The sequence below is a fragment of the Chenopodium album genome, chromosome 14 (assembly GCF_948465745.1).
Source record: "Chenopodium album chromosome 14, dcCheAlbu1.1, whole genome shotgun sequence".
Taxonomy (NCBI): Eukaryota; Viridiplantae; Streptophyta; class Magnoliopsida; order Caryophyllales; family Amaranthaceae; genus Chenopodium; species Chenopodium album.
In genome coordinates this window covers 13,532,888-13,544,433 of record NC_137847.1, presented here as the reverse complement: position 1 = coordinate 13,544,433, position 11,546 = coordinate 13,532,888, and the positions used below count along the sequence as shown (strand labels likewise).

Below are 11,546 nucleotides of genomic sequence, written 5' to 3'. Positions count from 1 at the left end.
GAATATATATACCAAAATAAATCAACAAGAATATTAACGTAACCCGGAAAGATGAATTAGTATACCACTATACCTAGAGTTAATACTCGCTCTCAATTTAGAGCATGAAGATTACAAATGCCCAACTTGCGTAAAAGAAACCTAAATTGTTAATTAGTGCCCTGTCAGAATATAGGACGTAGAAAGATTACCCTTGCTTTAACAACTCATGACGAACAAATGACAGCCTATCTATCTTAATACGTTTAGTAAAACCATAAAACACCAACTTATTAGCATTATGATATGCAAAGTTAAGTGACTATACACCACAAAACAACTGCATAGGTTTGGAATGAATAACACTAAGGGATGCAGCGAATAATAAAGCTTTTAATCACATCATTTCGTAAGTAGCAACATAAACAGAACGGTGCTCTGCTTTTTCTAAAGATCGAGAAACAATAGGTTTCATCTTTCTTTGTCTTCTAAGAAACATAAGAACAACCTTAAAACACAAAATAACCTATCAAAGAACGTTGAGTCAAAGGATATACCGCTCAATCAGTATTACAATAGGACATCAACACTAGTGTGAAAAAAAACCTTATTTGTAACGGTAAAAAATGAGTAACAGATTACGTTCGTTATGTGTGCGGGGGTTGTAACCCTGCTATTTGTAACAGGCATTGTCCGTTACAAATAATCAATTATTATAACGGGCGTTTTGTTTGCCCGTACAAATGATTGATTATTTGTAACTACTCCCTCCGTTTTTAAATACCTGCTCCATTTCTTCATGCGCGGAGTTTTAGGAGAAATTGGAGAAAGTAATAAAATATGGATGTAGTGTGGTAGTTAGAAAATAAAAAATTGTAAAAAGCAAAAGTAGTGGAAGAATGGGAGGAGAAAGAGTATTATGTTGGGTCCATCAAGTATGACAAATGAATCAAATAGTGTAAAAACTTTACAAAAAAAGGAAATTGAACAAATATTTAAAAACAGAGGGAGTAAAATTTATCTGCCCGTTACAAATAACTGATTCTAACTGACAAGTTAATTGCCCGTTACAAATAACAAGTAATTTAATTGTAACTCACAGTAAAAAAGTTGGTCACAAGTAATTTATTTTGTAAACTAAATTCGTGACTGGCATTATTTGTAACTGCCATATTAGTGACCGCTACAAATAGTTTTTTTTTTTTTTTTTTTTTATTTTATTTTTTTTTTTATTTTTTTTTAATTTTAAAATTTTCGGCAGCGTATCATTTACGATTTGGACAATTCATATTTTTATTTAATAATTAAACTTGCTCGTATATTAACTATACTTGTGCATCTTTTTTAGTATAAAATATAGTATAACAAATAAAAATTAGGAAAATTTGTCAGAAAAACCTTTAAATACCTCATTTTGCAAGAAAAAACATTTTAAATGGATCTTTGTTTAAAAAAAAAACACCACGATCACTTTTTTTTGTTAGATAAAATCTCTCCTCCCTTTTTCGGCATTGACTTAGCTTTGCTGGCGTTGACCCCTTATTTTCTTTATTAACACCTAAGTAAATTTATATTTGCACTCCTTCATTTTATTTTCCCTTCTCTCTCTCCACTTCTTCCATAAATGCTCAACACTTTTTCAATCACTTCATATGGGCTCTCTCTCTCTCTCCCCTCTGCTACACAACATTAATTGAGCAACAATTATGTGAGGTAAGTGTAAATTCATGAAATTATTGTTGTAAATAATATCAAAATTGGGGTTTTTAAAAACACATCCACAACTCACCACTATATTGACAAAATTGGACAAAAATAAGGAATTGTTAGAGAGATGAAGAAAGATAATTGACCACTACAATGGTAAAAACTACAATGGTGAAAGAAAGAGAATTGAAACCCTAATAATTTACCTTCCAATTGAAATAGTTGGGTGGTTTTGCCTTAATTAACCTTTCAATGTATATACCCTATAAAATAGAGGGAAAATTGGGAGCCAAAAAAAAAAAGGAAAAATTACCCTAGACTTGGCTGTAAGTAGAGAAAATAAAGGGGTCAACGTCGAAAAAGCTAAGTCAATGCCTAAAAAAGGGAGGAGAGGTTTCATCTAACAAAAAAAATGATCATGGTGGGTTTTTTTTTTTAACAAAGATCCTTTTAAAATGTTTTTTTCCTTGCAAAATGAGCCCCATTTAAAAGGTTTTTTCTGACAAATTTTACTAAAAATTTCAAACAAAAATATATAGTTCAAATTGTGTTTTTATCACTACCTATGTTGCAAAATCCTAACACTCAGGGCCTGTTCACATTTACTGAACTGAACTGAACATATTGGAGCTGAACTGAACTGAGCTAAAATGAATATTTTATGAGAGAAGGAAATTAGGAGTTGAATTGAACTGAACTGAACTGAAATTAAGCTGAAGTGAACAGGTCCTCAAATCTCATCAAACTTTCTAACTAAATATTTTATCTACAAATATTTTGATCTAAAGTAGTGCGCTCATTGCTCTAGAATCTCATTCATCTGTACATCATTATAAGCTGCACTTCTCATACAATAATCCTTCAAATTAAATGGACAAATATAATTAAATTATAACATAAAAACAATAATTTAAATTAGTTTAGCGATTATATATATAGACTTGTAAATAAATAAGCTCCTATGTACCAAAAATAAATATATATGCTTTAATTCTATGGACTAAAGAATAACACATTGGAATCACATAAGTATGTCATGTTGCTAAGTTTTTGGAACACTTTGAACTAAAATGGTTCAAAAATGGCTAAAAGGACTTCTAACATTCCCATTTTCAATGTAATTTACCAAAAGAATGATATAACACCCACACCATGCCTTATACAATTAGTTTATAGTTTCCAATGCCTTGAAATCAAATTAATATTATGTCAATTTACAAAGTTTTGGGAGCGATTTGGACTAAAATCGTCTAAAAATGTCCTTATGGACTTCTACCATTCCTATTTACCATTCCTACTATGCCTAAAATAGTTAATTTAACTTATAGTTTCTATGGCTTGAAATCAAATAAATATGTCAATTTGCTATGTTTTGGGAACATTTAGAATCAAGTTGGTTTTATTTCAATTTAGGCGTTGTTATCTTATCTTAGTTTCATATTAGCTTCATATTTGATTTTGTGACATTTGTGTAATATTTTGAACATATTTTACTAAATTGAAACTAAGGGCCTGTTCTGATTTATTGAGGTGAGCTGAACTGAACTGATTGGAGCTGAACTGAACTAAATTGAATAGAGCTGAAATGAATTGTTTATGAGAGAAAGAAATTAGGAATTGAACTGAACTAAACAGAACTAAAATTAAGCTGAAGAGAACAGGTAAGTTTTCAGTTCAACATAAATAATTTCAATTCGTAATTTGGTATAAAGAATTGACTAAATCACATTATCCTCAAATATGAGCAAAATTAATTTTTATTTAGCAAAAATAATTTCATTTCAGTAAAACATAATTTAAAAAAAAAAAAAAGCCAATTTAGCAAATCATAATGATAACTTATATCCATTAATCACTTGATGTAGTCTTTTTTTTTAATATAAATTTGAAAATTTTGATAATTACCACCATCTATTGTTGCAAAAATTGAAAATACCACCTCAAGTTTTTTTTTTATTTTTTATTTTTTTTTAATCTTACCACCTAGTTTTTTCAAGTTTTTTTTTATTTTTTATTTTTTTTAATCTTACCACCTAGTTTTTTCCAAAAGTTTTAAAATTTCCACCACTTTGACACATGACATCATCATGGGACCCACACTTTCATTTTTCCTCGATTTCCCCTGTTCTTCTACTCCCTTCCTTCAATTTCATCTCTCAAATTTGATTTCAATTACACAAATTTCGCAAATTAGGTTATAATTTCTACAATCTAACCTACAACGAACTGAATTGATTAGTTTAATTAGGGTTTGGGTAATCAATTTGGAGGTTTTGCTAAATTTGACAAATTAGGGTAATCAATTTGGGGGTTTTGCTAAATTCGACAAATTAGGGTTTATGAAATTAAAATTGAATGAATAGCTGGACAATTAAACAAGTAATTACCACGAATATTTTGAACATATTTTTACTAAACTAGAACTAAGGGCATTTTCTGATTTACTGAATTGAGCTGAATTGATTGGAGCTGAACTGAACTGAACTGAACTGAAATTAAGCAAAAGAGAACAGGTCCCAAGTTTTCAGTTCAACAAAAATAATTCCAAGTCGTATATAGAATTGACTAAATCACATTATCCTCGAATATGAGCAAAATTAATTTCAATTTAGCAAAAATAATTTCAATTCATTAAAAAATAATTTCATTTCAATAAAAATAAGAAAAAGATAACAGGGCCTAATCGAAACTAAGATCTATATATATACTAAAATAACAACTGCTGGTGTCATCACTGCTTATGTGTCACTTTCTTATTTAATCTTTTCCCTTCAAAATGCAAGGATGATGTCATATATTTTCATTTTTAAGCTACCCTATTTAACATTGCTTTGAAAATTAAATTCCATTTGAATTTTTAAATTTTGGGTTTTCTACACATATTATGCTATTTAGTTATTTATGAGTTGTTAACAATATTAATAATATAATTTAATTGAAATTTTCAATTATATATGAAATTATGCACTTTTGGAAATTGTATATTCATATTTAATTTAAATTAATTAGGAAAACGGAGGAAGTATTTATTTTCTTTCAATATATGTTAAAAGTCAATAATTTAATTCTTATTATAAAACCGTGCATCGCACGGGGTTAACCTAGCATTAATTAAAGAAAATAACTTTGTGGGTTCAATCCAACGTGGACACTGATTTGAAAAATAGTTTTAAACTTTCAATCAACAACACCAATTTAGCAACTAATCAAAAAAAATAAAATAATAATAATAAAATAAAATAAAAAATAAAATAAAATAAAATAAAATAATAATTTGACTTTTGACATACGACTAGTATAACGTAGGACTTGTACCAAAGAACCCAAAGTTGGAATTTTTATGAGCATGTTAGAATTTTACTGTCATTGACTAATACTTCATACGAAAACTAAAAATTAAAAAAAAATGGCTGCTTTAATCTTGCCTTGTTTGTATGTTTAGTTTGTTTACTAGAGGTAGAGTTTTTCTTCTCAATTAGTTTCAGTTCTTTGTTAGTAGTTACAGCATTACCTTCAACACTTTACATAATGTCACGCTTAACTCTATCATTTTACATGATCATTTTCGCTACCATTATTCTGTTTCATTGTATTCAGCTCGCAACAACTCAGAACAATGAAACAGAGAGGTTGGCATTGCTCGAAATCAAAGCCAAAATAACAGATGATCCATTGGGTGTAATGAGGTCATGGAACGATACCGTCCACTTTTGTGACTGGCAGAGGGTAATTTGTGGTGGTACATACGAGCAAGTGACAAAACTATACCTGAATTCGTCAGAAATCACAGGTACACTCTCTCCCTATATCGGAAATTTAAGCTTCCTGCAGGAGTTGCGCCTTGACAGTAACAACTTTGTTGGGATGATTCCGGATAGTCTAGGAAAATTAAAGAATCTGACCATTATGGTTTTAGATGAGAATATGTTCATTGGAATAGTCCCGGGTTCTGTCTTTAACCTCTCATTGTTGACGCAATTATCCTTAAGGCAAAATGAGTTAGAAGGAGATCTTCCTGCAGGTTTAGGTAATACACTTCCGCGTCTTCAGTATTTGTCTTTAGGCTCCAATCGATTTACTGGTCTTATTTCTGCTTCTATTTCCAATTCTTCGAGTCTCAATGTACTTCAGTTGAGTCAGCACCATCTTCGAGGTCATGTTCCTTCTCTGCACAAGTTGCAAAGGCTTTCGCGCCTAGTCCTTTCTGATAACTCCCTTGGGTATGGCCAAGACGATGATTTGAACTTTGTTTCTTCTTTAGCCAATCATACCCACTTACAATGGCTTCAAATAGGCCAAAATAACTTCAAAGGAGTTTTTCCTGAAGTCATTTGCAATTTCTCATCCCTTATTATATTGGCATTACACAAGAATAATATAGCAGGAAAAATTCCAGTGTGCATTGGAAACTTAGCCAAACTGCAACATTTTGTGGTTTATGACAACAGACTTTCCGGGGTCATTCCCTCGAGTATAGGGCAACTCCAAAATCTGTACATCCTAAACATGAATGGTAACAATTTATCCGAGGTCATTCCATCTTCGATTGGAAACTTAAGCAGGTTGTCTACATTTTCCTTGTCTCATAACAATCTTATAGGGGAAATACCGTCTGATCTTGGAAATTGTACATCTCTAAGAGAATTATATTTTGCTAATAACAGTCTTACTGGTGGTATACCCTTGCAACTTTTTAATCTCCCGGCCTTGTCTACCATGATCGATTTTTCTGAAAACCACCTAACCGGATCCCTCCCGGAAGAAGTTGGAAAGTTGAATAATCTTCAAAGCATTTTACTGAATGGTAACATGTTATCAGGTCAGATTCCAAGCTCTATTAGTAGGTGCGTAGTTCTAGAGTACCTATACTTGGGGAAAAACAACTTCGAAGGCTCAATTCCTGATGCACTGAGATCATTAAAGGGTCTTGTTGAGATTGATCTGTCATACAACAATTTAACAGGGCAGATACCGCCATTTCTAGCAGACTTACAGTTAAGATTGCTAAATCTCTCACACAATAGTTTTGAAGGTGAGGTACCTATTCGCGGAGTCTTTGATAATGCAACAGATGTTTTACTAAGTGGAAATGATAGGCTCTGTGGAGGCATAGTCGAGTTACATTTGCCTCGATGCAGTAGTAGTCCGGACAAGCAGGAAAGCAAACAGGGGCACACGAAGAAATTGATAGTCACAATTCTTCCTTTATTTTTCGGAGTTATTCTGGTATTAGCTTTAGTACTTGTGTTGTTGAAAAAATCAAGGAAGAGAAAAAAGACTAGTGAACCTGTGTTTCCCGATATTTCAGGTCATAAAAATTTTCCAAATTTGTCTTACCAGACACTCCTTAGAGCAACTAATGGGTTCTCCCAGGAAAATCTGATTGGCAGCGGAACATTTGGGGTTGTGCACAAGGGAATCCTCGAGGAGGATGGATCAGTTGTTGCAATTAAGACATTTAACCTCGAACATCATGGCGCTTTGAAGAGTTTTATTGCTGAATGTGAGGTCCTTAGAAGCATCAGACACCGAAATCTTCTGAAGGTAATTACAGCTTGCTCAAGTGTTGATAATCAAGGAAGGGATTTCAAGGCATTGGTATGTGAGTACATGGTGAATGGAAGTTTGGAAGATTGGTTGCATCCATCACTTGAAACTAGTAATGTCAAAAAAGAATATGATACCTCAAGATACTTGAGTTTTCATCAAAGACTTGATATTGCAGTTGATGTTGCATTTTCCTTGGATTACCTTCACCATCAATGTGGTGCCCCTATAGTTCATTGTGACTTGAAGCCGAGCAATATCCTCCTTGATGATGACTTGTTGCTCATGTCGGTGACTTTGGTCTAGCCAAGATCCTCTTTGAAAGCATCAATAGCAGCCATGCAATCCATAACAGCTCAGTTGGAGTTAGAGGAACTATTGGTTACACTCCTCCAGGTACTAAACTTAGTGTTCTTATTTTTTGCTTTATAAGTTACATGTTTTCATTTTACTAATATTTGAGGCATGATCTGAATGCAGAATATGGTGTGGGAAATGAGGTGTCTATCATTGGCGATGTCTATAGCTTCGGGATCCTTTTACTCGAAATGTTTACAGGAATGAGGCCTACTGATGACATGTTCAAAGGCAGCTTGAGCCTACATAGCTTTGTGAAAAATGCTATGCCCGAAGAGATCGACACGATTGTAGATCATACTCTAATAGAAGACATAGACAAAGAGAAAGAGACCAACAAGAGTGTGATGTTGGAGGCCTTAACTTCTGTACTTGTTGTAGCACTTTCTTGCTCAACTGAAGTGCCACAAGAAAGGTTGGACATGAGTGATGTAGTTGCAAATCTATCACTAATCAGAAATAAGCTATAAGCTTCTAGATTAAGATTATGTAATAAAGTTAAAACCCATGCTTTCATCTAGTTCGTAATCTAGTATGTTTCCCAATGTACTACCTCCGGTTCATATTATATGCTACTTTGGTGTAATATTTGTGAGATAAAAATTCCAAAGTTGTATATTATACGGGCAGGAGGTAGTATAGAAAGAATGTATTTATGAAGGACTGTTCCTTTCAAACTTGTATTATTAATCACTCAGTTCAGTTAGTTAGTCATTAACTCATTATCCACACATTTTGTTATATGAGCCAAAAACGAGTTGGAAGTGTCAACTACCGACTAAATACAATTAAACCAAAGATAGATAGTATTAGGGGATGGTTAAACACCAACTAATCATGGAACAAGCATAACAGAAACAGAAACACAACTTTATCTTTTTCCTGCAAACTTCAAAAAAGTTAATTGGCGCACAGGCGCAGCTGAAGGGAATGTCCATCCTCGGCTTATCCACTTTCCTTATAAAATTGCGTGAGTATAAATAGCATTCGCATACGAAGCTGAATCAGAGAACCTGGAGGCAACTCCTATATCCTGTCATCCAATTCCTGAACTCGTTTGATGATGTTTTAGCACAACTCTGAGCCAAGATCAATAAGTCCTTAATAGTTTTCTGCCATCTAGGATGATATTATGTATTCTTTTCTAAAAGACCAACTAAACCCACTGCAAAACAGCTAAATCGGAGTCTACTTCTTTCTCAAACTTTTCTCGTATATATCAGGACTAAAGCTTCCTACTGTCCTACATATTATATCGATTTCTGAAGGTAAAATAAGTACTCAAAGGAATCATAATGTACAGCACCCAAAGAAGGTAGTGATCCTCGAGCTCAACTTTCTAGTGTTTAGATAATGGAAAAAACATGAGTGCTGGCTGAGTAATTTGCAAGCTCAATTGACCAAAAATACGCTCCTAGAATAAACTCAGAAGGAAGTCCTAGCAACTAAAGCAAATAAATTGTGACTTCTACAGTGTTAATATATTTAAGCTTTTTGGTAGTAAGGTGTTTCAAGAAGCAATTCATTCTTTTAACTCATATATCTGTTGTATATTGTAGGATGATAACGCTTTCATTGAGAAAAGCCTAAACGACAGCAAAGAAGTTCAGTTATGTGAGAAATGGCCAGGTTTTGTTGTGAGTATGAAATTGTTCACGATCCTCCCTTGCCCAAGTGCCCAACCCCCTTCCTTTGATAAAAATGTAGGAAGAAAGGATTTACAAAAGATCAATGAATATTATACTTGTAAAATTGCAGATAGAAGATATCATGCTGTGTGAAGGTGTTCAAAGGGGCCTTGAATCACCTGCATATAATACTGGAAGATATGCACCCACTCTCGAGAAACCAATGCACCATTTCCATTGCTTTTTATACAGCAACTTAGGTAAATTATTAAGGAGCGTCTACTAAATGCAATGGTTGTGCCAAGATGTCGTGGCGGATCTAGGATTTTAGATATGGGGTACGAAATTAAGCTTAATAAAAAATACTTGTACAAAGTAATATGTGTATCATTTTTGTCAACTTAAATTTGAGTGATTAATTAATTTCACTATTGTATTAGTCTTTGCATGTACGATGTACCCATCCTTCGGTAACAATGTCTATAAATGATCAACTACATAGTGACCCTAGTAACCTTTATTAATTCTTGTGCTAACTTTATATTAGTATAAACTTGAATTTCACACGTGACAGCTAACATAATGACCCTAATATTAACTGGGGTTGTTCTTGAATTTTTAGACCAAACCGCTTCGCAAACCTTGATTTAGCGTGATATTATTTGGATTTTACGAGTTTGATGAGAGAAAGCGTAGAGATCTTAATGAAGAAGAAGGTTGTAGAGAGAGAAAAAATGAATTTGAAATGTTGGTTTCGGGTTTTTTTTATGTATATATATGTGGAGTGGGGTGGTTAATCTTGAGTCACCGTGGTTAATGGGGTGCATGGGTAGATACTGAAGTTAATGGGGGGGGGGGGATATAGCTACAACCCTAAACGCTGTGTTTTGCGAGGGGTGTAGGTAAAAGTACCTACTCTAGGCTGTAGGTCTTAAGTAGGGATGGCAACGGGTCAGATTTAAAGTGGATTATGCTAAATCCGACTCCAACCCTATACTACAGAAAGTTGGAGGCTAAATCTGACTCCAAATCCAGCTCCAACATCCGACTCTAACATTTGACTCTAAGACTCTGACTCTAATGCGACTTCAATATCTAGGCACTGACTCCGATCTAACTTCGAGTTTTTTTTTTCAATTAAGCAATATATACTTTGAGAAAGTGGTCTATTTGGGCCTTTGCAGCCCACACTCACTGCCACAACTACCACACCCATATCCATGATCTATCGGAGTCCGAGTCTGATAATTCGTCGGAGTCGGATTTTTTTAGGATCCGAATCCGACCCTCCTTCAACTCGGAATCGAATTATTTTCACGGAGTCAGATTTAGATTACTTTTTTCTCAAATTCAGAGCAGATTATTTTCTTCGGATCAGGGCGGATTAGGGTCGATCCAGCCTAGATTGCCAACCCTAGTCTTAAGAATCAGTCAACCCTCCCAAAAAGGCCTGAACCCATTGCCTAAATTGACATTGGAATGAGTCACCACATGATTTAATTGGCCTTAGCCAACAACCTTTGATGAGCCTTGTCTGTGCGATGCTTTGGCTAAGGAAAACGCATATTCTTAGCTGCAACCTCATGTATATAGGATAGCTGAATCAACCATGAAACACAAGATATTCTGCATGAAATGCACTCAGCCCAAAGTCAGATTAAAACCCAGTTAACGTTATTCCCGCGTTAGTTTGTTTCCTTTTTAAAATTTTTGGTTTCCTTCTTCCCAATTCTCTCTCTTCTCTTTTCTTTCCTAATTCTCATCAAAATTTTCGATCAAAAATTTCATTATAATTTTGTCTCCTCTGTTTTTCTCCTTCTTTAATTTCTCTCTCCTCTATTTTTTTGTTTTTCTCTTTTGTTTCAATTTATTATGTATGAATTTTGTGTGAATTTCAATTGTAATTGTTTCGATTTACGTATGAATTTTGATTTATTAAGTGGTGAATTTGTGCTTAATTTTGATTGATTAAGTTTTATTTGATTTTTTGAATTCATATGAATTGAATTTTGTTAGCTTTGATCAATTTCATCTGTTTATGAATTTCATCTGATTTTCTGAATTTTTTTTTATCAATGAACATAACCATGCAAAATATGATCACTACTACATTTTTGATCATATGCAACGGCTAAATTATGGCTAACGCAACGGCTGCATACATAACCGTTGCAATAGCTAGGTCTATTGCGACGGCTGCTCCATACCTTGTTAATAACAGGGTCTAATGCAACGGATGAGAGCTAGCCGTTGCAATAGGGCTGTTTAATACAATATGAACTCTTTACCTAGGCGCGTCAAAGAAGCCAGCCTAATTTTTTCCCAAAA

At 33.6% G+C, this 11,546-nt stretch overlaps 1 protein-coding gene across 1 annotated transcript; it reads left to right on the top strand.

Moving 5' to 3' along the window:
* The first annotated feature begins 5,214 nt into the window (after positions 1-5,214).
* On the top strand, positions 5,215-9,371 carry LOC145577810 (uncharacterized). Its single transcript, XM_081635248.1, has 4 exons — positions 5,215-7,453; positions 7,540-7,629; positions 7,714-8,021; positions 9,150-9,371. Exons 1-4 carry the CDS (start codon positions 5,215-5,217, stop codon positions 9,369-9,371), a joined length of 2,859 nt encoding a protein of 952 aa, XP_081491374.1.
* Positions 9,372-11,546: the final 2,175 nt, after the last annotated feature.